Source organism: Gekko japonicus, unplaced genomic scaffold, assembly GCF_001447785.1.
Source record: "Gekko japonicus isolate JY-2015 unplaced genomic scaffold, Gekko_japonicus_V1.1 scaffold2942, whole genome shotgun sequence".
In the NCBI taxonomy this organism is placed as follows: Eukaryota; Metazoa; Chordata; class Lepidosauria; order Squamata; family Gekkonidae; genus Gekko; species Gekko japonicus.
Window position 1 is genome coordinate 173885 of NW_015160315.1, and position 26443 is coordinate 200327.

The 26443-nt window shown below is 50.6% G+C and overlaps 1 protein-coding gene across 1 annotated transcript; it reads left to right on the forward strand.

The window, feature by feature from the left end:
• Positions 1 to 26443, forward strand: PSMB9 (proteasome subunit beta 9). The gene is made up of 6 exons (XM_015416833.1): positions 1 to 123; positions 11061 to 11128; positions 13407 to 13538; positions 22777 to 22906; positions 24880 to 25021; positions 26274 to 26443. Exons 1-6 carry the CDS (start codon positions 85 to 87, stop codon positions 26399 to 26401), a joined length of 639 nt encoding a protein of 212 aa, XP_015272319.1. The 5' UTR covers positions 1 to 84; the 3' UTR covers positions 26402 to 26443.

Sequence of the window (26443 nt, forward strand, 5' to 3'; positions counted from 1 at the left end):
GGAGCGGGACTGTCACTTTCGCTCTCGGTTCGGTTCCCGCGGAAGAAGAGGCGCCGCTCAGGGGGGCTTCGGAAAACACCCACCATGGACAGCGGCGGGAGGGCGCAGAAGATCAGCACTGGGGTGAGTGCCAGGCCGGGGGGGGAGAGACCGCCAGCTAGGGCTGCGAGAAGAAATCTTCAGGGACAGTTTTGAAGGGGGGGGGGGAAGAGAGCAGTGTTCCCTCTAAGCTGGGTTAGTGTGAGCCAGCTCGCAGGTTTTTAGCCTCCGGCATACACAGTCTTGTCTCAGCCCAGGAAGGGACGACTCCGGAGCAAACTGATTTATTGCAGCAGCCAAATCAGCTGCTCACAATTTTAATGCCCGCGGCCAGAGTTCCCTCTAAGCTGAGTTAGTGTGAGCTAGCTCACAGTTTTTTAGCCTCCGGCTCACACATTTTTGTCTCGGCTCAGAAAGGAGGGCCCCAAGAGCAAACTGATTTATGCAGTAGCCAAATCACTCGCTCACAATTTTAATGCCAGTAGCTCACAAAGTTGAATTTTTGCTCACAAAACCCCACAGCTTAGAGGGAACATTGCCCACGGCTCACAAAGTAGAATTTTTGCTCGCAGGACTCCACAGCTAAGAGGGAGCGTTGGAGTGCTGCTGCTCATGGGGTTGAGTGAGTGGAGGGGGCTTCCGAGCCCTTGACCCCTTCCCTCCCTTGATTTCCCCCGCCCAATGGAGTGGGAAAGATGTGTGGCTGAGCAAGCAAAGGATACACTTTCGTTTGTGTTTGACCCTGTTGGTGCAAATGGGACTGTGGAGGAGTGCAGCACAGTCTGGGTTTCCAAGGAGGGGGGTTGTGTAAAAGATCTTCTCCGGTGCCCCCACCCCCATGCACAAACTGATTGTGCAAAGGCCTTTCCTCCCCCCGGAGAAAGTCAAGCAGGGCCCTTTTCTTTGTTCTTAAGACTGGGCGCTGCCATCTAGGCAATCCAGCGGGCAGGAGAGACGCCCTCTGCTCCCTCCCAGCAGGAAGTGGGAGACCGTGTCTGAGGTCCCTGTCCTGTGGGGTCCCATCTCCCATTCCTGAATGGCCGTGCGCAGGGCCGGCTCACCCACTAGGCAAACTAGGCATTCGCTTAGAGTGCTGGGCCCTGGATGGGGCGCCGAGCTGTGCCTCCCGCCGCCGCCAAAAGCCCGCAAGCAGCTCTCCAAGTGTCAGCACTTTGCTAATTACGGAGAGGGATCCAGTGAGCATCCCCCGCCTGGAGACAGGATCCCCTCCACCTCCCTCCCAAAATGCCTTCGGAAGCGGAGCACGAGAGAAATCTCTCTTCCATCTTGGAGGGCGCTGCAGGAACATGTGGGGCATGCTTGCTGGGTCTGACAGCTGCAGGGGGGGAGGTGGTGGCGGCGGTAGCAAAAGGGTGGCTGGCTCCAGAGGTCTCCAGGCCCCACTGGGAGTTTGGCATCTGCACCACAAGGCAGTTTCGCCTAGGGCGCAGAAACACCTTGAGCCGGCCCTGGCCGCTCGTCTTTTGGCCAGGTGGGGCCCTGTGGAGGTGCCCCACCAGGCTGACCCCTGCCATTTCCCTTTGGTGTAGTGGCAAAGAGCGCAGACTCTAATCTGGAGAACCGGGTTTGAGTCTCCACTCCTCCACATGCAGCTGCTGGTGTGACCTTGGGTCAGCCACAAGTTCACTCAGAGCTGTTCTCTCAAGGGCAGTTCTCAAGAGCGCTCTCTCAGCCCCACCTACCTCATAGGCTGTGTTCCCTCTAAGCCGAGTCAGTGTGTAGTGGTTAAGTGCGCGGACTCTAATCTGGGAGAACCCGGTTTGATTCCCCCACTCCTCCACTTGCACCTGGCTGGATGACCTTGGGCAGGCCGTAGTTCTGATAAGAGCTGTTCTTGAAAAAGAGCAGTTTCTGTCAAGAGCTCTCTCAGCCCCACCTACCTCACAGGGTGTCTGTTGTGGGGAGGGGAAGGGAAAGGAGTTTGTAAGTTTGATTCCCCACTCCTCTACTCGCACCTGGCTGGATGACCTTGGGCAAGCCGTAGTTCTGATAAGAGCTGTCCTTGAAAAAGAGCAGTGTGTGTCAGAGCTCTCTCAGCCCTACCTACCTCATAGGGTGTCTGTTGTGGGGAGGCGAAGGGAAAGGAGTTTGTAAGATGCTCTGAGACTCCTTTGGGTAGTGAAGGGCGGGGTGTAAATTCAGTCTCCTCCTGCTCCTCCACACAGCTTTTTATCCTTTGGCTCACACATTTTTGTCTCCGCTCAGGAAGGATGGCTCCAGAGCAAACTAATTTATGCAGCAGCCAAATCGCTCACTCACAACTTTAATGCCAGGAGCTCACAAAGTAGAATTTTTGCCCACAAGACTCCACAGCTTGGAGGGAGCATTGCTCATAGGGTGTCTGTTGTGGGGAGGGGAAGGGAGAGGAGATTGTAAATCACTCTGGGACTCCTTCAGGTAGTGAAGGGCAGGGTATAAATCCAATCTCCTCCTCCTTCCTCCTGCATCAGTCTGATCTGCCCCTGAACACCTCATTCTACAAAGGGGCCACTGAGGCTGAGAGAGTGACTTGGCCCCCCGGACAAGTTGGCGACCCCACAGCAGAGGCCAAACTTCATTTGGCAGTTTCCCCCGCTCCAAGGTTCTACCTGCCAGGCCGCATTCCCCAAAGGAGCAAAATCCACAGGGCGGTGGCCAGGCCTATATGGGGACATGCTAAATTTTGCACCGTGAGCAACGGCATTCCACAACCTGCAAACATCATTTAAATCATTATTCACATCTCATTTGCAAATATTATTCTGACAAGGATGGGAACGGGCCCGGAAGGCTATGATCTAAGGAAGGACCTGTGGGTCAATGCAGCAAGACACGGGTGTTTATTAGTACATAGGCTGGTTTCCCTCCTTTGGAGAGGCAATTTGGCACTCTGTCATTAGCACATTTTCCCATTGGGGTGGGGTACACAGACCCCCCCATCCCCCTCTCAATCTCACAACAGCCCAGAGCAAAGTTTGAATCCAGTGGCACCTTTAAGACCAACAAAGTTTTATTCTGGGTAGAAGCTTTCGTGTCCTTGCACACTTCTTTACAGGCACCTGATTCTGTCTCACAACAGTAGGCTAGGCTGAGAGATTTGGGTTGTTTTTAATGTATTTAGAAAATGTGTCCGCTGCCTCTCCAGGGACTTGCTTTACTGCACCCAAGCCAGTCCAACTGACTTCTGCCTGGGGATCCAAACCTGAGTTTCCCTGGTAAAGGCCTGACTCTCAAACCACTGCACCAAAGGGCTGGTTTACACTTCATAAGAACATAAGGGAAGCCAATGTTGGATCAGGCCAATGTCCCATCCAGTCCAACACTCTGTGTCACTCAGTGGCCAAGTGATCTCCATTTTGCTGATCATTTCTTGGAAGGAAATTTAAATGTTTAAGGTGAAATCTGAAGGGAAATGATACTTATAGATGAATACTTAAGGTACTTTTCTCCATTAAAAATCCCTCTGTGTGGAAAGGGGTTTTTGGCCACTGCGTGTCACAGAGTGTTGGACTGGATGATCCATTGGCCAGATCCAACATGCCTTCTCATGTTCTTATATGGAGCTGAGATCCATGAGTCGATATTAGCCACAATCTCTGGATAGAACACTCTTTGGGGGGCAGTGATGCTCTGTATTCTTAGTGCTTGGGGGGCCATAGTTGGAAGTGTTCTGGAGTTCTGGCTCCACTGGTGAACCTCCTGAGGGTACCTGGGTTTTGGCCACTGTGTGATACAGAGTGTTGGAATGGATGAGCCATTGACCATATCCTACATGGCTTCTATTATGTTCTTATAGGGTGAAAATCCACTTTATCCCAAAATATTGGCAGGTTCTATGCCCCCCTCTCAATTTTAAGAATTCACATCCCCCACCCATAATTAATTGAAGATGGGCTACAGACAATGCTCCCTCTAAGCTGTGGAGTCTGGCGAGCAAAAATTCTACTCTGTGAGCCACTGGCATTAAAGTGGTGAGCGAGCGATTTGGCTGCTGCATCCAATTAGTTTGCTCTGGAGCCCTCCCTCCCTGAGCGGAGACAAAAATGTCTGAGCCGGAGGCTAAAAAAAACACGAGCTAGCTCACAGTAACTCAGCTTAGAGGGAACATTGGCTACAGATATGCCAAGTTTCAGCTGCCTACTTGGAAAGAGAGAAAGTAGACACTGAGAGCATCAGAAGGCCATGTTCGCACACGCATAAGACACCACCTGGGACGCTTGGCACTTGATCCCCCTGAACACCCAAGTGTTGGTAGCTGCATGTGTGGACTGACTCCACTAGGAAGCATTACAGGGGGAAAGGAAACTTCTGTCCGTGGTATTTAAAAGCTTGATTTGCCCATGCAAACCATTCCTTGATCTTGCAGCCTTCTTGGGACTACTAGGCCTGTGCGAACCCGTTTCAGGGGGTCTAAAGGGCTGTTTGATGAACCCACCAGCCGTGCCTAGGTCTCCCTCCGATGCTTCACTCCGGGGTTCAGAGACTGGGCTGCCAGCCACAAAAGGGCAAAGAGTTCTTCCTCAGTGGTCTCCCAGTTGCGGAATTCCCTTCCCAGGGAGGTCCCCCCCTTCGGTCACCCTCCAAGCGATGCTCTGTATTCTTAGTGCTTGGGGGGGGGGGCAACAGTGGGAGGGCTCCTGGTGTCCTGGCCCCACTGCTGGACATCCGTAAGGCACCTGGTGTTTTTGGCCACTGTGTGACAGAGTGTTGGATGGGATGGCACCTGATGTTTTTGGCCACTGTGTGACAGAGTGTTGAACTGGATGGGCCTTTGGCCTGATCCAACATGGCTTCTCTTATGTTCTGCATTGGTGCTTGGGGGCCAACAGTGGGAGGGCTCCTAGTGTCCTGCCCCCACTGGTGGACCTCCTGATGACACCTGGTGTTTTTGGCCACTGTGTGACAGAGTGTTGGACTGGATGGGCCTTTGGCCTGATCCAACATGGCTTCTCTTATGTTCTGCATTGGTGCTTGGGGGGCAACAGTGGGAAGGCTCCTAGTGTCCTGGCCCCACTGCTGGACCTCCGTATGGTACCTGGTATTTTTGGCCACTGTGTGACAGAGTGTTGGACTGGATGGGCCTTTGGCCTGACCCAACATTGGCTTCTCTTATGTTCTTATTGTTTAACTCTCAGTCTGGGGCAAGTGATGCTCTGTATTCCTGGTGCTTGGGGGGGGGGACAACAGTGGGAGGGCTCCTAGTGTCCTGGCCCCACTGCTGGACCTCCTGAGGGCACCTGGTGTTTTTGGCCACTGTGCGACAGAGTGTTGGACTGGATGGGCCACTGGCCTGATCCAACACTGGCTTCTCTTACGTTCTTATGTTCATCTTCCCCTTCGGGAAGCAATTTTAAGATTCTTAGGAATGGGTTTTTATTTGGGGGGAGGGGCGTCTTCCCTCAAGAGGATGTTTTGATGAGTTATTTTGGTGGCTGCTATGTTACCTTGCTTAATTCTGCTGCTCTGTTTCTGCGGGGTGTTTTATTTTCAAGCTCCTATATTAAATGTAAAGGAAAATGTATGGAGCTGTGGTGGCATTAGTGGTTAAAACGCTGAACTGCAGGCTGTGGAAGGTCGATAGTTCAGTAGTTCGAGACCCGAGTGCACCGCATGACGGAGTTAGCTCCCATCTCTAGTTCCAGCTCCTGCCAACCTAGCAGTTCGAAAGCAAGAAATTGCAAGTAGATAAATAGGTACCACTTCAGTGGAAAGGTAATAGCGTTCCATGCATCTTGGTGTTTAGTCATGCCAGCCACATGACCACGAAAATGTCTTCAGACAGCGCTGGCTCTTCGGCTTGGAAACGGAGATGAGCACCGCAACCCTAGAGTCGGATTCGACTGGCTTTCGAGCAAGGGAACCTTTACCTTTATATTAAATGCAACTGGCGCGGATGTTTCATGTTACTCATCACCCCCTGGATGCCTTGTGAAGGCAGAAAGAAGCAGCTGTTTAAATATGATCCTTGGACTTCCGGAAGAGGCCGACGCACCTCAACGCATCTGTCCCTGCACAGAGATGCAAATTTCAGCATGTGCGCACATCCCTGATCTTTGGCAGAAGGGGGCTCAGTGTTTTCCCCATTGCCAAATACTACAAAGGGTGCTGGGGGTCAAGGCTACCTAAACCCCACTGAACTCCATCCTGCAGACGCCATCCTGCAGTTCCAGTGGGCGGCGGGGGGGGGGGGGAGAATACCTGGATTTTCTCATGAGCATAAGAAAAAGTATTTTGACCACCTCTGTGTCAGCTAGCTGCCATTATGTCTGGTGTATCTGGTCTTACACCTGCACACCCCGCCCCCCCCCCCCCGTGTGCCTAATTGCTTCATTATATTAACTATGTAGCTTTGCGGAACTGGCCAAGGCCGACAGCTGGAGGTGGGAGTCGTGATATCGCTTCGCTTGTTATGGTTAGTTTGCCTGAGAACTGAACTTGTGTTATGCTGTAGAACCGTTGTGTTCCCAAGGATTTGGGCGCGCGTTCCCTGTTCTATTCCCGCCAGAGGGAAAGGGGCTCATTGGCCCTTACCCGGTTCAAGTTCCTTTATTATGTAGTACCGGTGTGCTTGCAGTTATTCCTAACAATGTCCTTGTTCCTGATTGAACCATCGCTTTGAAATAAATTTTGCTTTACTTTTAAACGTGGATTTATTTTTAATGCTTGGGGATCTAACACTCTGAAGCATCCCAAGGAGTCACGATTGGTATATATTTTATTTCTCCAGTCCGGGTGGAATTCGAGCACTGAAATAGTTTCTGGGGCTAAACTCTGCTGTGTCTTCACTGTTTCACCCTAATGTTTCTCCCCCCAATCCCCTACCTAATGGGTCACCACTCTGCAGTGTTCCCTCTAAGCTGAGTTAGTATGAGCTAGCTCACAGTTTTTTAGCCTCTGGCTCACACATGTTTGTCTTAGCTCAGGAAGGAGGGCTCCAGAGCAAACTAAATGATGCAGTAGCCCAATCACTCGCTCACGACTTTAATGCCAGGAGCTCACAAAGTAGAATTTTTGCTCACAAGACTCTGCAGCTTAGAGGGAGCATTAGTCACGACTCACAGTGTTCCCTCTAAGCTGAGTTAGTGTGAGCTAGCTCACAGTTTTTTAGCCTCTGGCTCACACGTTTTTGTCTTCGCTCAGTAAGGATGAGCTCCAGAGCAAACTAAATGATGCAGTAGCCAAATCGCTTGCTCACAACTTTAATAATAACAACAACAACAACAACAACAACAACAACAACAATAATAATAATAATAACAATCATCATCATCATCTTTCAATTTATTGATCGCTCAATCCTGCAGAGCTTGCTGGCTCTGAGCGATTTACAGTTACTCATTTTTACGAGGGACTAACAATGATTTGTGGGGTAGGGGAGGACAACATATATACATCTTAAATCACACACATTCGCAGTCGACGAGGGTTTTCGTTCAGTTGATCCGGTCAGCATTTTTTCCTCGGCCTGGTTTGATGGCGTCAGCTTTTTCTCCAGACTCCTTCGAGTTGTAGCGCCGCACTGCCACCGCCTGGCCGGAACAGCCCATTACAGGCTTTCTTCATGCTGAGGAGATCTCTCTAGGCTTTTCCAATCTTGCAAGCTGGACTTCCGTTTGTCGGCTAACACCGCTCCACCCCACCAGCAGCAGCTCGCAAAGTAGAATTTTTGCTCACAAGACTCCACAGCTTAGAGGGAACGACGAGACGACTGGTTTCCCATGGCCTACCTCTGTGTCATGACCCTGGACTTCCTTGATGGTCTCCCTTCCAAATACTGACCACGGCCAACCCTGCTTAGCTTTCAAAATTTGACGAGACCCAGCTAGCCTGGGCTAGCCAGGTGAAGGCTACCAGCATCCTGCTGTTCTGAATATCATTACCAAAAGCCGAACAAAGTTTGAGTCCAGTGGCCCCTTTAAGACCAACACCATTTAATTCTGGTTATAAGCTTTCATGTGTACACACAGGGCTCTTTTTGTAGAAAAAGCCCAGCAGGAACTCATTAGCATAATAGGCCACACCCAACACCAGAAACTCATTAGCATAATAGGCCACACCCAACACCAGAAACTCATTAGCATATTAGGCCACACCCCTGCCAGCACAGCTCATTAGCACATTAGGCCACACCCCCATGTTACCCCCATGTTACCAGAAGTGTGGTCATCCAGCCACACTCACCTTTCCCTTCTTATTCTGTTTACCTTGTTTGTTGTCAAAACCCAGGGCCTTGTTTTGTAGCAGGGACTCCTTTGCATGTTAGGCCACACACCCCTAATGTAGCCAATCTTCATGAGTTTCTGCTGTTGGGTGTGGCCTATTATGCTAATGAGTTCCTGCTGGGCGTGGCCAACTTGGGAGCCAGCCGGAACTCCGTTCCTGTGCGTTCCTGCCCAATTAACCTTTGTTGGTCTTCGAGGTCCAGTGGCCCCTTTAAGACCAACAACGTTTAATTCTGGTTATAAGCATTCACGCGTACACACACTTGAAGAAGTGGGCCTGCACATGGCAGCTCATACCCAGAATTAACCTTTGTTGGTCCTCGAGGTGCCTCTGGACTCAAACTTTGTTCGGCTGCTTCAGACCAGTGCGGCGACCCCGCCTGGATCTATGACCAAAAGCAGCTGACAATAAAACCAAAATTCAAAACAAATAAGCACACTAATGAAAGACAGATGTACGTTTCCACCAAAGCATCTGCTGTAAATCTGTGCCCTCACATGACAATGGAACATCACTGCTGGGGGCACTAAAAACCTCACTGGGGAGGGTGCTTGTAATGTATTCAAGAAGCTGCCATTGAATGCATTGTGTGTTGTGAAACATCTAATTGAAGCACAATGTTAAGCTTCGTCCTGGGCTAGGATCCAAATCCATCCAATCATGTTACTAGCCCAGGAAGCACCTAACCAATCACTTTCAAGCAAGCTCCCTGAGCGGGAACATCCGTGATTGATCCTTATGTGAACAACCTCATAGGTTGATATTTGTACAGTGGGTGTGGCTACATTAGCCAGGAATGTTTAAAAGCAGGACAGCTGCAATGTAAAGGCTGTTCTGGCTATCAGGTGTTGATCCGTGTTGGAGTTGTGTTCGAGTTGAAGAATAAAGTTGTGTTCTTGCTGAATCACTCTCCGACTGCTTTGTTAAGCAAGCGACTTAACAGTGCTCCAGCGATGTGGAGCCACAACGGAAAAGGCCCTGCAAGTCCTGGCCATCACCCACCTGATCTGAAAAGGGGAAGGGAGGTCGGAATAGGACATCCGAGGAAGGTCTCAGTAGACAAGCAGGTTCATCTGGGAGCACGCTGCCCTTCTGTTGCCTTAGGCCCAGAAACAAACAGGAAGCCAAAGTAGGTGTGTGGTCAGAGGGCTGGTTCACTATTAATAGTCTTGCTACAGTATTTTGGGCCAGCTGAAGTTTCTGAGAATGCAAACCGCCGAAACAATAGCGCCAAAACAAGTGCCCTTGAAGACTGCGCAGAAACTTCAAAGTCAACCCCAAATGAATGTACAGCGTATGCAAGTATGCAAACCACCCCCCCAAAAAAAATAACACTGGCCCCGGTCACACGGGAGGTTTTGGCCCGCAAGAGGGACGGATCGGGGCCCAGCAAACGGGTGCGATCACACCACAACATCTGGGAAGTGGTGCGCACCCGTCCCCGATCCGTCCCTTCAGGCCGAAAACGCACAGTAAAAAACCCCCGAGGAAATAGTAGGACCAACCTGAAACGCCGCAGCAAGCGCGGCCGTGGGATCACCGGCGTGCCCATCTTCAGGAGTATTTGAGGCTCCCGGCTGAACTGTGCATGGGCACACATGCGCAGCCGGCTGCCTCGCTCTCCCTTCCGTGGCTCCCCCCCGGCATCTGATCGTGCCGGGGAGCAACTGCGCGGCGGGTCAGGGGATCTGTCTGATCCTGCCGCCGCGTGTCTCATTTGGTGCGGCTCTAAAAAGCCGCACTTTGGCCGCATCCATTTCCCCCGTGTGACCGGGGCCACTGTACACCAATGCTCCCTCTAAGCTGTGGAGTCTTGAGAGCCAAAATTCTACTTTGTGAGCTCCTGGCATTAAAGTTGTGAGTGAGCAATTTGGCTACAGCATCAATTAGTTTGCTCTGGAGCCTCATCCTTCCTGAGCTGATACAAAAATGTGTGAGGCGGAAGGCTAAAAAACGGTGAGCTAGCTCACACTAACTCAGCTTAGGGGGAACTCTGCTGTACAGATAAAGTATTAGACAATAAATTGTTTCTTTGAAATGAATTAGTATTTTCTTTTACAGTCCTTTCCCACAGAAGTTATTGATCATTCCCTTTTTGTCTCTGAAGACAGTCACAAATGGGGCGGCAACAGATCGATTGGTTTACCGTCCGTTTCTTCTGACTTCTTCAGGCCGCTGTCTCAATGGTGCAGCCCCGAAAGCTCTAGAAGTTAACTCTGATGTTCCCGTCTATTTTGCTTCAATTCAGCTCTCCTGCTGGAGTGATCAATAACTCCTGTGAAAAAGGACTGTAAAAGAAAATACTAATTCATTTTAAGGACGCAGTTTGTTGTCTAATAAATAACACTGTGTACAGTGTTATTTTTTTTTGGTGGTTTGCATACTTGCATATGCTGTACATTCATTTGGGGTTGACTTCGAAGTTTCTGAGCAGTCTTCAAGGGCAGCCCCCTGTAAAGCAAACTGCAGTAGCCTAACCTTGTTGTGATCTGTGCGTGGCAAGATGATAAGTCTGAAGTTTTGCTTGATTCGCCAGACGTCAGTTGTGCAAAATGGCTATTCCGGAGCTCTCTGCCCTTCCCCCACAGATACCAAGAGGATGGAATCAGGGGTACAAAACTTGGGTAGCTCCGGTCAGTCCCAGGGTCCCATGAAGTACAAGTGATTAATTTAGGGCAAATATGGAGTTTGGGTTAGGAGGTAGCCCAGTGGGAATCTTTGCCACAGGGGGCTGTGACGGTTCTCAGCAGCCATATATCTCTCTCCCTCCTCCCTTCACTTGTTTATTTCTCCTACAGACGACAATCATGGCTGTGGAGTTTGACGGAGGGGTCGTAGTGGGGTCCGACTCCCGGGTCTCTGCAGGGTGAGCATCAAAGGCATCGATCAATATCAATCGATACTTATGTGTTACGGCAAATCAGTAACATAGTACGTAACTGATAGGGCTGCCAAATCCCCCCGGGGGGAGGATTTCCCCCCACTTTGGAGGCCCGATTTCCGCCGTGGCGGAATCGGGCCCCGGGGGGAACTCCGCTCCCTGAAGCTGCGTCACCAGAGGTGACGCAGAACGTACGGCACATTGGGGGCGTGGCCCAGATTGTCGGGGGAAATCATATGGTTCCCCCCCCCCGACGATCTGGGCCACGCCCCCAACGTGCCCTACGTCCTGCGTCACTTCTGGTGACGTTCTGGAGGCACGCACGCGCGTGCGCGGCCAGCTCCCGACCCGAGCGACCCCCCCCCCGCCGGTAAGTAAATAAGATTTGGCAACCCTAGTAACCAATATAAACCATTTGTTAAAACAGGAATGTAAAAACCGTGGCCTAAAAGGTTTAAGAGGTTAAGTCATCTTTTCTTTGCTGATACAGTAACAAGCTGCACAGAATTTAGTTACAAGTTTGGTAACGGCCTGATGATCATCTGATCATAAGGAACTGGCGTAGTCTGAGTCCAACAGGCCAGGCATTCCTTTTACCAAAGGTGTTGTGTCCTGACCGAGCCATGTGTTCAATCCAGTTTCGGCTGGTTCCGCATGCGGTCAGGCGAGGTACCTGACTTCGCTCGCGAACACAATAGACGTTCAGATCCTAGTTCCCAGCCAATCGGGAACCTAGGCTCCCCAGGAATAATCTGATCCGTGTAAATAGACCATTCACAGGTGTGGGGTGTGTGTGGGCAGGGCTATTTTTGGGCAGGAACGCACAGGAACGAAGTTCCGGCTGGCTCCCAAGTTGGCCACGCCCAGCAGGAACTCATTAACATAATAGGTCACACCCAACAGCAGAAACTCATTAGGACTGGCTACAATTAGGGGTGTGTGGCCTAACATGCAAAAAGCCCTGGGTTTTGACAACAAACAAGGTAAAGAGAATAAGAAGCAAAAGGTAGGTGTGGCTGGATGACCACACTTCTGGTAACATGGGGGTGTGTCCGAATATGCGAATGAGCTGTGCTGTCAGGGTGTGGCCTAATATGCTAATGAGTTCCTGCTGTTGGGTATGGCCTTTTGTGCTAATGAGTTCCTGCTGGGCTTTTTCTACAAAAAAAAGCGCCCTGTGTGTGGGTGTGTTTTCCTTGGGGCATATAAGCCGGCCTGTGAGCCGGCGGCTTTGTCTTGTTCTTCCCCGAATAAAGTACGAGAGCTGAATTCACTAAGGAAGTCTCAGTACTTTTCAAAAGGCAAAGCATTAAACCAGTGCCCACATGCGTGGGACATTCCGGACGTCCTTTACAGCATCGACGTCTGGGGTCGAACATGGAGACAAGGCTGGTTCCGGGTTTTGGGGGGCCCTGGTAGACATTGTCCCCCCTCTGCCAAGCCCCGGGCCCCTCCTCACGCCCTCCAATTCACCCCCACACCTGCAGTCTCTCCACCTGCCCCATGCATCCTTCTCCCATTTGCAAGCCCTCTCCCCGTCCGTGCTCAGTTGCCTGCACACTTTCCCCTGCCAGCACTGGCCGTGTGCCACCTGGAGGTGCCACCCCGGCACACCACACCCACTTGCCCTTCCTCAGTGGCTATGGGCAGCTGGCAGGGGAGGTGTGTGTGTGTGTGGGGGGTCACTGGCAGGGGAGGCCCACAGATGTCCTGGCCCCTGACAGCTGCCCTCCTCAGGGTCTGCAGACACCAGCCGGTGCTTGCGTGAGCAGGCAATCCTGAGGTCTGGTTTCTTCTGGTGGGAAATGGTCAGGATTCCCTTTTCTGGAGCCAGTTTGGTGTAGTGGTTAGGAGTGTGGACTCCAATCTGGGATAACCGGGTTTGAGTCCCCACTCCTCCGCATGCAGCTGCTGGCGTCACCTTGGGTCAGTCACAAGTTCCTTTGGAGCTGTTCTCTCAAGGGCAGTTCTCAAGAGAGCTCTCTCAGCCCCACCTACCTCAGGGTGTCTGTTGTGGGGAGGGGAAGGGAAAGGAGATTGTGAGCCACTCTGAGACTCCTTTGGGTAGTGAAGGGCGGGGTATAAATCCAATCTCCTCCTCCTCCTCCTCCTCCTTTCTTCTTCTTCTTCTTCTTCTTCTTCTTCGTGTGTCAGTCTCGACTCTCCTCTACTGTTCTCCCTCTCCCTCTTCCTGTCTCTCTCCCTCTCCCTCCCTCCCTCTGACACACACCCACCCCTTTCTAAGTCTCCATCTCCTCTCCAGGGAGTCCGTGGTGAATCGCTTCTTCAACAAGCTGGAGCGCCTCCATGACCAGATCTACTGCGCGCTCTCCGGATCGGCAGCCGATGCCCAGGCCATCGCCGACACGGTGCATTACCAGCTGGAACTCCACAGGTAAGGAGCAGCTCAGGGGATTGTGGCCATATATCCCCAGTAGTGGCCCGGTCATCCCGGATGAAAGCCATATTCCAGAGGGGAGGTCACACTCCCCCTCTTGCAGCAAATACTGTGGTGACACCTTAAAGCAGAACGGGTTGCTGATGGGTGCAGGATGGGTGCAGTGGCTATGAGCCACAAGGTATAGATGGGGGCTCTGGGGCAAGTGATGCTCTGTCTTCTTGGTGCTTGGGGGGGGGAAACAATGGGAGGGCTTCTAATGTCCTGGCCCCGCTGCTGGACCTCCTGTGTTGGACTGGATGGGCCTTTGGCCTGATCCAACATTGGCATCTCTTATGTTCTTATGATGCTGGACAGATGTTTGTGTCTGATCGCGTGCCCCTTGTTTACACTTTACACCATTTTCAGGCTATGTACAAGACACCCTAGGTTCCTATGGAAAACATGGATTGCCTTTGGCAGGAGTTTGGAATGGACACCTTTTGATTGGTCTCATAAGCAGGCCCGTAGCTACGGTGTGGCTTTTTGGGGCTTTCTTAAAGGCATAACCCCACAAGAATTTCTCCTGCAAATGCTTTTTTCAATCATTTTAAAACATTTTTTTTAAAGGTGTGCGCTCCTTTAAGCAGAGTGGGGTGCTGTAGTTGACCAATTCCCACGCCGAGCCAAGGGGGTTGGAGTAGATGACCTCTAGGATACCTTCTAACTTTGTGTCAAGACACTGGTCTCCTTGAAGAGAGTTTTTTTCCTGCCTAAGTGTTAGTTTGCTTGACTATAGAAGTCATCACCCCCCACCTGCCAGTCTGTTCTCAGAATCCTTGCTTACTCTGGCAGAAGTGATTAACTTGCAGCAGCTGAGAACTGTCATCTCAGGTGGTTCACAGCTTGCAGTTTAGAGATCTCTCCTGGTCACAGATTTCTATTGGCTAAATGGCTTTTCTTTCTGCACTAACTTCAGCCCCACCAGGAAAAAAAAATTGCCCACAAACCACAGAATCCTGGCTACCGGCCTGCTCATAAGATATCGCCTTGAACGAACACAATCCTTTGCCTTATAGCTTGCTGCTCTGAGTTCACACGATCGCAGAAGACCTGGGAAAGGAGGGTGGGATCCTGACCTTCTTACACTTATATGCAGACCTACGTTCAAGAGGTCGCTTGCCTGGAGCAGTCTATCTGATAAATCAAGGTCTCCAGGTGGTGACAGAGAAAGCGCCGAAGATGTGTCTCTGGGGTTCAAGGGGATTGGGTCATGCACAAAGGACACCGCTGGATTTAGGGACCCATAACATGACAAAGGGCACCGCTGGATTCAGGAATCTGTGACTTGACCCACTCCTAACGATAACATGGCGTGCTGAGATTAAAGGCATTCATAGGCATGGAGAGAGGAACAATTATCTTTCCAGCCTAAAGGTGGACTATAAATGAAAACCAATAAATATAAAATAACCTATTGAGTCAGAGTTCTGCATCTGTATCTGGAGTCTTGTGGCAACCTTTGCAGTCTTTGGCCTTGGGAGACAGATATGGTCCCATAAAATCAGAGATGCTTTATCCAAAGTTCAGAATAAACTGCTCCATGGGGCTCAGTTTAACTAGCCAGTCTGGTGTAGTGGTTAAGTGCGCGGACTCTAATCTGGGAGAGCGGAGTTTGATTCCCCCACTCTTCAACTTGCACCTGGCTGGATGACCTTGGGCAAGCTGTAGTTCTGATAAGAGCTGTCCTTGAATAAGAGCAGTTTCTGTCAAGAGCTCTCTCAGCCTCACCTACCTCACAGGGTGTCTGTTGTGGGGAGGGGAAGGGAAGGGAGTTTGTCAGCCGCTCTGAGACACCTTTGGGTAGTGAAGGGCAGGGTATGAATCCAATCTCCTCTTCTTCTTCTTCTTCTACCTCACAGGGTGTCTGTTGTGGGGAAGGGAACGGAAAGGAGTTTGTCAGCCGCTCTGAGACACCTTTGGGTAGTGAAGGGCGGGGTATAAATCCAATCTCCTCCTCCTCCTCCTCCTCCTCCTCCTCCTCCTCCTCCTCCTTCTTCTACCTCACAGGGTGTCTGTCGTGGGGAGGGGGAGGAAAAGGAGTTTGTAGGCCGCTCTGAGACTCCCTTGGGTAGTGAAGGGCGGGGTATAAATCCAATCTCTTCTTCTAGCCGGCACTTAGTGTCTAGAATAGGCATCACAAAGTTCTCTCCTTTTTAATCCGAGGGACTGGTATTCATTTTAAAAGCATTCAGCCAGTTCCCCACCCAACATTGTCCATGAAAAGAAATAAACCGGGGGACCTCATCAAAACCGTATAAAGCAATAAGCCCTTGGTCCAGGAAGATAACCAACTCCTTTGCTCCTGTGCCTTTAACAACCGGGTGTCCTGCAGACATCAGAAGGCTGCCGATACTTCAGACTGCAACATTTTTTTAAAAAAGTCTCCTGGATTCTGCAGATTGTGCAGCTGCTAAAGGTATAACAACATCTCAGTTATGGTCTGTCAGCAACCCATGTCTTGCTACTTTTACGTGGGCAGGCAGCCATGTCGGTTTGCAGTTTTTGAGTCCAGTTATACATTAGATGGGAGGGTATAGCAGCAGGGTATAGCCTGCTCCCCTCAGATCTCGGAAGCTAAGCAGGGTTTAGCTTTTACTTTTAAGGGAGACCACCAAAGAAGACTCTGCAGAGGAAAGCAAAGGCCAACCACCTCTGCTTCTCCCTTGCCTCGAAAGCCCCTTGCTGGGGCCAACCATAAGCCGGCTGCGACTTGTACAGACTGGCAAAATTCCCCAGGGTATAAAGTTTCCAGAGTCAAAACTGTGTATCTGACAGAGGGCATTTTGACGCTCCAAAAGCTTATACTTAGGGAAATGTTGATGGTCTGTAAGAGGATACTGGACTCACTCCAGTCTTGCTCATAAATTAGGGTTGCTAGGTCTGGGTTGGCAAATACCTGGAGACTTTGGGGCGGATCCAGGAGAGGGTGGGGTTTGGGAGGGGGAGGGGCCTCAGACAGTTCCAATGAAGAAGAAGAGACTGGATTTATACCCCGACCTTCACTCAGAGTCTCAGAGCGGCTGACAAACTCCTTTCCTTTCCCCTCCCCACAACGTGCACCCTGCGAGGTAGGCGGGGCTGAGAGAGCTCTGACAGAAACTGCTCTTTCAAGGACAGCTCTTGCCGGAGCTACGGCTTGCCCAAGGTCATCCAGCAGGTGCAAGGGGAGGAGTGGGGAATCAAACCCGGTTCTCCCAGATTAGAGTCCGCGTGCTTAGCCGCTACACCAAACTGGCTCGCCAGTGCCACAGAGCCCACCCTTCAAGGCAGCCCTTTACTCCAGGGGAGCTGATCTCTGTCAGCTGGAGATCAGTTGTAAAAGTGGGAGATCCCCAGGCCCTACCTGGAGGCTGGCAACGCTATCATAAATCGGTGCCACTGTGAAGAACTCGCATGACTAAGCTCTTTAAACGTGCTTTCACTTCTGAAGGCAAACATGTTTTGGAATTATTATTTTTTTAAAGTTTCGCATACCTAAAAGATAAAGCGCAGGCACAATAACAATAAAACGAGATCAAAATAGGCTGTGGGGAAACCCCAAGTATGACTTCATTTAGGAGTGGGCAGCAGTTTATCCTCGGTGCCAGTGGAAAGTCCCATCAAGATGCAGCCAACTTTAGGAGGAGGAGGAGGAGATTGGATTTATACCCCGCCCTTCACTACCCAAAGGAGTCTCAGAGTGGCTTACAAACTCCTTTCCCTTCCCCTCCCCACAACAGACACGCGGTGAGGCAGGCGGGGGCGAGAGAGCTCTGACAGAAACTGTTCTTTTTCAAGAACAGCTGTGCCAGAACTATGGCTTGCCCAAGGTCATCCAGCAGGTGTGAGTGGAGGAGTGGGGAATCAAACCCGGTTCTCCCAGATTAGAGTCCGCGCACTTAACCACTACACCAAACTGGCACCTCATGGGGTTTCCAAGGCAAGAGATGTTCAGAGGCGATTTTGCCTGTTGCCTGCCCTCTGTGTACCGACCCTGGACTTCTTTGGTGGTCTCCCATCCAAATACTAACCGGGGCTGACCCTGCTTCGCTCTTGAGACCAGGTCAGGGTGTGAAACCTTTAAAAAAGAATCTAGACGGGTAGCCCTGTCATGTATGTAGTCATGTATGGCTGTGAGAGTTGGACTATAAGGAAGGCCGAGCGTTGAAGAATAGATTCTTTTGAAGTAGGGTGCTGGAGAAGACTCTTGAGAGTCCCTTGGACTGCAAGGAGATCAAATCAGCCAATCCTCAAAGAAATCAACCCTGACTGTTCCCTGGAAGGCCAGATAATGAAACTGAAGCTCAAATACTTTGACCACCAAATGAGAAGGGAGCACTCACTGGAGAAGACCCTGATGCTGGGAAAGATTGAAGGTCAAAGAAGACGGGGACGGCAAAGGATGAGATGGTTAGACAGTGTCATCGATGCAACGAACATGAAGTTGAGCCAACTAGAGGACGGTGGAAGACAGGAAGGCCTGGCGGGAGCTGGTCCATGGGGTCGCAAAGAGTCGGACTCGACTGTGCGACTGAACAACCACAACAAAGCCCTGTCAGTCTGTCTGTAGCCGTCAAAAAGAGTCCAGCAGCGCCTTCGAAACTAACCACATTTGTGGCACGGTCTGAGTGTTTTGTGAGCCACTGCTGACGTCTTCAACTACAGCGAGAATGGGAGTCCATCTGTCATATCTTGGAGAGTGGGGTGATTTCAGAGGCTACGTAATGTCATTTGGCCTCTGAAATCACTCCACTCTCCAAGATATAAGAGGCTACGTAATGTCATTTGGCCTCTGAAATCACTCCACTCTCCAAGGTATAAGGACAGATGGACTCTCATTCTCGCGGTATCTGAAGAAGCGGGGCAGTGACTCAGGAAACCTCATCCTCCGCCACAAATTTTGTTAGTCTTTAAGGTGCGACTGGGCTTTTGCTGTTAAAAAAAAAATCTTTTAAAAAAAAATCTGTTTAGAAGCCCAAGTGGGCTGTAGAGGCCACATGAAAAGGAACCAAAGAGAAATGTAAACCTTCCATCAGCTGAGTGGGATGGGAATTGGCTGGCTCAGTACCAGAGAGCAGGAACAATAAGCACTTTGTCCAGAGGGGAAAAAATGTCTGGCAAAGAATCCCATTTATGTGCGTTTAGAGGAGGAAAGTTGAGCTGAGGCAGGAGCGCCCCCTGGTGCCCGCAGTGGCCAAAGCCGTTTCTCCTCTCTGGGCTGATTTCCCCGAAAAGGCGGGTCAGCCGCCGGCCGAGTTGTTTTCCGAACGGCAAGCAGAGGCGGGCCGGGGCGTGTCGGGGCCGCTGGAAACCCCCGGAGGCTGCAGGCGGGAAGGTCCCGCTCTCGTCATTCAGCTGCTGGATTGCAATGCGTTTTGAAACAGCCCGGTAGGAAGCCCGGGGCGCTCTCCTCCTTGAGAAAGTTCCGCTTGCTGTCAGAAGGGGAGGCTGCGAACTAAAGCATATTCAATTTTTGCTTCCCAGTGTGGTAAAAGCGACTAAGTGACAAAAACGAAAAATTTGAATGGCTAGAGTGTTGGAACGGGAGAGCTGGGTTCGAATCCTGATTGGGTCACCCCGGCTGCTTATTTTGAAATTAAATCAACAATTGTTATTGAACGTGTTCGCCCTTGACTTTGAAAGAATTAGTCTTGCAAGAAAATGTTCTCCCTTTCGGGAAACTGAGGAATGATAACAATGAATTAATCATGGCATGAAATTTGAAATTGGGAGATACAACTGAATTTAATGTTTGGAGAAAGTTCTCACTGAGGTTCTATGAAGAATCTCGTCAACATCTGGAATTAAACATCTAGGACTGAAATATTACAGATATTGTATGTTGTTGTATTTTGTATCGCTGTAAGAATATAAGTACACTTTGGTTAGAATATAAGCGCATTTGCACGATTGCAGCTTTCTTGTCTATTTGTTGGTGCTTATTTTGAAGGGCATTTATTTGCTTTGAAACTTCAGCTTTGGGGTCGATTTATCAACCAGGAGAGGAGAGAGGAAACCGAATCCTTGAATTCCATGCTGTTTTACACACACACACACCGCATAACCAGTAATCTCTTTCTTGATAAGGCAATGCTAAAAGCTGTATTTGCCAAAAAAAAAAAATAGAGATCCCTGAACTCACTGGGCCAGTCTCTCAGCCTCATGAGGTGGTTTTGATAATAAATAATAAATTAATAATAAAATGGAGAGGGAGCGGATCAAGTTTGGAAAGGTGGGATAAAAACCCAGATGGAGTCTCAGGTCCCACTGGTTACAGTGTGCCCTCCACCTCCTTAATTGAGGGATTACTGGAGAGTCAGTGTGCTGTAGACAGAATCCTGGACTTGCACCAGGGAGGCCTGGATTCAAGGTTCCAGTGGGACATTCCCATTATTTCTCAACACTTTGCCAGGTGCCAGAGCCCCACCTCCAGGCCTTTCTTTTGCCATCCCCACATGGTAGCTGGAGATCTCCTGGGATTACAACTGATATCCAAGCAACAGAGATCAATTAAGAATGTAAGAACCTCAGAAGAGCCCTGCTGGATCAGATCAGTAGTCCCTCTAGTTCCACATCCTGTCTTACACAGTGGCCAGCCAGTTCCTCTGGAGGGCCAACAGCAGGGCACAGAGGCTGAGGCCTTCATGAGAACACCGGAAGAGCCCTGCTGGATCAGACCAGTGAGGGTCCCTCTAGTCCAGCCTCCTCTAGGGAGGCAGGGAAACCCCCCCTCGAAAGGCCCATTTCCCACTTTCCTGAATTGGGCCTGCTGGGGGGGGAACCCCGCCCCCAAAGTGCCAGACATGACTGGCACGACGACGCCACCCAGAGGTGACACCATCGCGTCAGGCACGTTGCAGGGGGACACTCTATCGTTCGAGGGAAAACTCTATGGTTTTCCCTCGAATGATCGTGGCCCTGCCCCCAACGTGTCCAACGTGATGACATCACTTCCACATGCAGGAAGACTTCTGACAAGGTCCTGGACTCCCCCCGCTAAAGCCAATGTAAGACTTGGCAACCCTATTGGAAAGAATGACTTCCTTCCCACTCCAGCCTGCTAGCTGACACAGTTACCAGAGCTGGGAGGTGCCTTAAAAAGTCACAATGTTTATTCTCTCAGCAGCTTTCAACATAAAAACTGTAACTAGCAGGGGTCATTTCCTAGAAAAAGAGGTGCAGGAGCACCTTTGCATAACTCATTTGCATATGCCACACCCCCTGACAAAGGGCAGGCATGTTTAAAGTGAGTTAGCAAATGAGTTTAAATCCCCCCCCCCCCAGTCTCTCCACAAAAGCGGGCTGGCTGGAGATGAGAAGGGCAGGGAGGCAGTCATGCCTGGGTTCCCTGCCCGATCTTCTCCACGGGGCACTTGAAGAAGATCGGGCAGGGAACTCAGGCATTTAAATCCCCCCCCTGAGTCTCTCTGTGGGCAGGGGGGCGGGGCCTGAGCTCCTTACTGCTGGAGCGCCACTCCGGGGCGCTCCAGCAGGAAACGACCCCTGGTAATAACTAGACTGTTTAAAAAATGTCAGTATATTTTTATCTGGAAACAGCACCCAAACACTGCCTGCTGAATTACATCAGTCCCTACTGAACGCCCTGCCTGGTCCAGGATGCTTCCTTGCCGTTCTCCCTTCAAAACCCAACTGCCATTTTTGTCCGTTGACAGTTAAACTGCCTCAGATTCCCCCCCCCCCGACTTCCATTTTCCTTTCGAATATGATTGGACGATTCTGAACAGGGAGAACAGAGGGCGGAAGCGTCTCCTGTCCATCACACAAGGGGTTGCCAACAGGCCTGGAGAGGCTTTCCACAATGTCATTTACCTTCAAAAAATTCAACTGTCCCTTTTCACACTTTAAGCCCCTGTTAGAGGGACAGGGTATTTCCCTCCCGGCCTGTTGGCAACTGTACTCTTTACAAAGTGTTTGTAATGTTCAAGAGGGATAGTTGCATTTTGAATAGCCTTGAAGGCCGGGCTGGAGACAAATCTGAGGTGCAAATAGGTGGTCATCAAGTATCTGGTTAAATGGGTGATATCCTGCACCTCAAAGTTTTAATTATGAAGGCACCTTTTGGGGCCCTGTCTCAATAAATACAGTCTGGAGGAACCTAGACGTTTTCCCAGAAGTGTTTGCCAAGTGTTCAAGAGCACATGGCCTGGCTGTTGCGGATGCGATTGGCACATTAAACATCAGTCTCTGCTACGGTTGCCAGCTCTGAGTTAGGATATTCCTGGAGATTTGGGGAGGGTGGGCTTTGGGGAAGGGAGAGACCTCTGCAGGGTATAGAGTCCACCCTCCAAAGCAGCCATTTTTCTGCAGGGGAATTGATCTCTGTCATCTGGAGATCAGTTGTAATTTGGTGGAGATATCCGGGACCCACCAGGAAGCTGGCAACTCTAGTCTGTGCCGGTCTCCTTTTCTGTTTGCAGAAGAGAAAATGGAAGGGAAGAGTCTTTTGCCTGAGGGACGGCAGGGACCTGCCTGGTAGAAGTCTAGACGGGCCAACAATGACCAGAAGGTTGTGGCTGTTCGGTTGCACAGTTGAGTCCAACTCTCCACGACCCCATGGACCACATCACGCTAGGCCCTCCTGTCTTCTGTCGTGCTGCAGAATTTGCTTAATTTCACGTTCGTTGCATCGATAACACTGTCTAACCATCTCATCCTTGTCCGCCCCCTTCTTCTTTGACCTTCAGTCTTTCCCAGCATCAGGGTCTTGTCCAGTGAGGGCTCCCTTCTCATTTGGTGGCCAAAGTATTTGAGCTTCAGCTTCAGTCTCTGGCCTTCCAGGGAACACTCAGGATTGATTTCTTTTAGGGTTGACTGATGTGATCTTCTTGCAGTCCAAGGGACTCTCAAGAGTCTTCTCCAGCACCATAGTTCGAAAGCATCTATTCTTCGGCGCTCAGCCTTCCTTATAGTCCAACTCTCGCAGCCATACATGACCAGAAGGACATGAGCCCAAATCTCAGGAGAACGACCCCGGTGGCTATTTTAGACTCATCACACACAAACAGGAGAAATGCTGGCATTCCAGAGAAACATTATTTAACCGAGTGACAAAAATGCCCAAATTGTGCCCTGTATGTGTCTCTCACATGTTTTACAGTAGAGTGTAGGGTTTGTTTGTTTTCTAAAGACTGATTCCTGTCACTTGGGAGTAGAATTTCTGAACGCCTAATTTCGATCTTTGTCTCCCCGGCAGCCTGAACATGGACGAGAAGCCGCTGGTCTTGGCCGCGGCCACCCTGGTGAGGAACATCAGCTACAAATACAAGGAGGAGCTCTCCGCCCACCTGATGGTGGCAGGCTGGGACCCCAAGCGAGGAGGGCAGGTGAATCCGGCGGTGGGAGGGGGTGTCAGGTTTCCTCGGCATCAATGTCAGCACAGTCTCATAAAAAGAAAGTTGCTTTATTTGAAGCTAAAGGTACATGTACAGAATCACTGTTAGGTATGAGAGTGGACTGCAAAGCATGGCATGATATAGTACATTCAAACAAGTGCGACCCAATTGCTGGGTTTCCCGCTCGCGCCTTCAGGCTTGTCTTTCGCGCCTTCAGGCCTGGGAATCTTAACGCTTCTAGTCATCATAACCTCTTGCGTTCCCACGGGATCGTCTAGGCGACTATCTCTGCAACCACCTGTGGCCTTGGGAGATACAAGTTTCTCTACTGAAGCAATGCAATTCAGTGAGTCAATACCTCCACAAAGGAAAACGAAAGCGAACATACGCATACAGATAAATACAGACGAATAATTGGCAGCTAGTTGACAGGGGTGTGATGCCAGGTGTGGAGAGGCTCTGCGAGGGCCCCTCCCACCATCTCCTACCCGTGGCTTGTTTCCACGCAATCCTCTCTGCCTCTTCTTGTTGTTCAGTCACACAGTCGAGTCTGACTCTTCGCAACCCCGTGGACCATATCACACCACCCCCTTACATAAACGGATTCTTCGCTGGCACATCCCGGGCCCTTTTTATCCTAGCAGGTCTTTGCTGAGACCGGATGCTCATCAGATTAGGTCGCCCCCCCCCATATTATTTATTTATTCAGTTTTATTTATTTAAATTGTATTTATACCCCGCCCTCCCCACATTTATATCTTGCCTTCCTCCCCAGTGGGGACTCGTGGTGTCTTACGTCATCTCCATTTTATCCTCACAATAACCCTCTGAGGCAGGTTAGGCTGTGAGAGTCTGACTGGCCCAAGGTCACCCAGCGAGCTTCCATGGCACAAGTGTGGGATTTGAACCTGAGTCTCTGAGACCCTAGTCTGACGTTCTAAGCACTACCCCGCACTGGCTCTCTTGGCTGAGACCAGAAGTTTATCCATTGAGATCACCCCAAAAGATGCAGGGAGTGGACAAGGGCTAAGGCAGGCCTTGAGTTTTTCCCTTCATCGGTGGGCTTCATTGGTGTAGTGGTGAAGTGCGCGGACTCTAATCTGGGAGAACCGGGTTTGATCCCCCACTCCTCCACTTGCACCTGGCTGGATGACCTTGGGCAAGCCCTAGTTCTGATAAGAGCTGTTCTTGAAATAGAGCAGTTTCTGTCAAGAGCTCTCTCAGCCCCACCTACCTCACAGGGGGCGTCTGTTGTGGGGAGGGGAAGGGAAAGGAGTTTGTAAGCCGCTCTGAGACATCTTTGGGTAGTGAAGGGCGGGGTATAAATCCAATCTCCTCTTCTTCTACCTCACAGATTGTCTGTTGTGGGGAGGGGAAGGGAAAGGAGTTTGTGAGCCGCTCTGAGACTCCTTTGGGTAGTGAAGGGCGGGGTATACATCCAATCTCCTCTTCTTTTACCTCACAGGGTGTCTGCTGAGGGGAGGGGAAGGGAGAGGAGTTTGTGAGCCGCTCTGAGACTCCTTTGGGTAGTGAAGGGCGGGGTATACATCCAATCTCCTCTTCTTCTTTTACCTCACAGGGTGTCTGTTGTGGGGAGGGGAAGGGGAATGAGTTTGTGAGCCGCTCTGAGACTCCTTTGGGTAGTGAAGGGCGGGGGATAAATCCAATCTCCTCTTCTTCTTTTACCTCACAGGGTGTCTGCTGTGGGGAGGGGAAGGGAAAGGAGTTTGTGAGCCGCTCTGAGACTCCTTTGGGGAGTGAAGGGCGGGGGATAGATCCAATCTCCTCCTCCTCCTCCTCCTTCATAACCATACTCCATCATCATCTTCCCCATGGGGAGTATGCATGGTGGATAGAGCTCATCCATTGCCATATGCAGCCCTGCTCTTCCGGTTAGTTTTCCATTCTTTCCCAGTCTAAACAATCTCCCCCCTCCCTTTCTCTACAACCTTCCATCCCAACAGGTTTACGGGACAATGGGAGGGATGCTGACCCGCCAGCCCTTTGCCATCGGGGGATCAGGCAGCACCTACATTTATGGCTACGTTGACTCTGCCTACAAACCTGGAATGGCCCGGGAGGAATGTCGCCAGTTCACCAGAAATGGTAAATGTCTAGTCACATGCAGGGAGGGGGGGGGGAGGCTTTGGGAGATAGAATCATAGAGTTGGAAGGGACCTCCAGGGTCATCTAGTCCAACCCCCTGCACAATGCAGGGAATTCACAAATACCTCCCCCCACAACACCCCCAGTGATTTTGCTCCATGCCCAGAAGATGGCAAAAAAATAAAAAAAACCCCAAAAAACCCACTTCCAGGATCCCTGGGCCAAAGTGGCCCAGAGAAAACTGCTTGTTGATCTCAAAGTGGCAATCAGCCAGGATTTCCCTGACTCATTGCTTGTTGGGGTGGGGGTGAGATTCCATGCTGGGAAGCTGGATCCTTCCTTTTAGGCCTGGAGACGGGAGATGTTAGTCTTTGGACATCAGATCTGCATGTCCCTGTTTTGAACCCCACCCCCAATCTAAGATGGAGAATCCAGCCACCAGTTGCGAGGCCTGTGGTCTCTCATTGTTTGAGGTGGGATTTCTAACTCAGCTAGGGTTGCCAGCTCCAGGATGGATAATTCCTGGAGATTTAGGGGTGGAGCCTGGGAGGGCAGGGTTTGGAGGAGGGGAGGGACCTCAGCGGGGCATAATGCCATAGAGTCCACCCTCTGAAGCTGCCCTTTTCTCCAAGGATACTGATTAGGGATGGGCACGAACCGAACCATGAAGAGGAATTCGTCACAAATTTTGCCCTGTTCGTGGTTCGCGAACTGAAGTTTGTGACAGGTCTACCACCATGATCTCCCACAGACTTTTAAAGCGGTTCACGGTGGTTCGTAGACAGAGCAGAAGGCAGGGGTTTAAAGGGACTCAGAGTCCCTTTCTTTCAGCTCCACACTGCTCAGATGTTTTTGCGGCTTTCTGCAAACCCCGTTTAACGATAGCATTTGCTTGTGGGCACAAACCATGAACCATTTCAGTTTGCCATGAACCTCCCCGTTCAGTTTGTGGTTTGGCTATGAACCACGGACCAAGTCCGAACCGCATTTTGTGGTTCATGCCCATCCCTAATACGGATCCCTGTAGGCTGGAGACCAGTAGTAATTTCAGGAGATCTCCACCCCCCTCTGGATGCTGGCAATGCTTGACTAAGCAGAAAGTATTTAAGAGCTGCAATGTGGAAATGCTATACATTCATTGTATTCCCTTGAAATGTGTGTATGATGTGTTTAATTTCAGAATCCTCTCTCCCATCCAAACACCACTGCTGGTCCTAGGCAGATTTTAACCCCTTTTTCCTCACCCTTCCAGCTATCGCCCTGGCCATGTCCCGGGATGGATCCAGCGGGGGCGTCATTTACCTCGCCACCATCACGGAAGCCGGTGTCAAGGAAGAAGTCGTCCTGGGAGATGAGCTCCCCCAGTTCTATGACAAATGAATTGGGTCCCCTTCCCCTCTTTTAAAGACAATAAACATTACA

Bases quoted from the DNA above. Each gene is read 5' to 3' on its own strand.
- PSMB9 (XM_015416833.1), top strand. From the start codon at position 85: ATGGACAGCGGCGGGAGGGCGCAGAAGATCAGCACTGGG. The intron at 124-11,060 runs GTGAGTGCCAGG...TTTCTCCTACAG, and splicing joins CGCAGAAGATCAGCACTGGG to ACGACAATCATGGCTGTGGA. The intron at 22,907-24,879 runs GTGAATCCGGCG...CCATCCCAACAG, and splicing joins ACCCCAAGCGAGGAGGGCAG to GTTTACGGGACAATGGGAGG.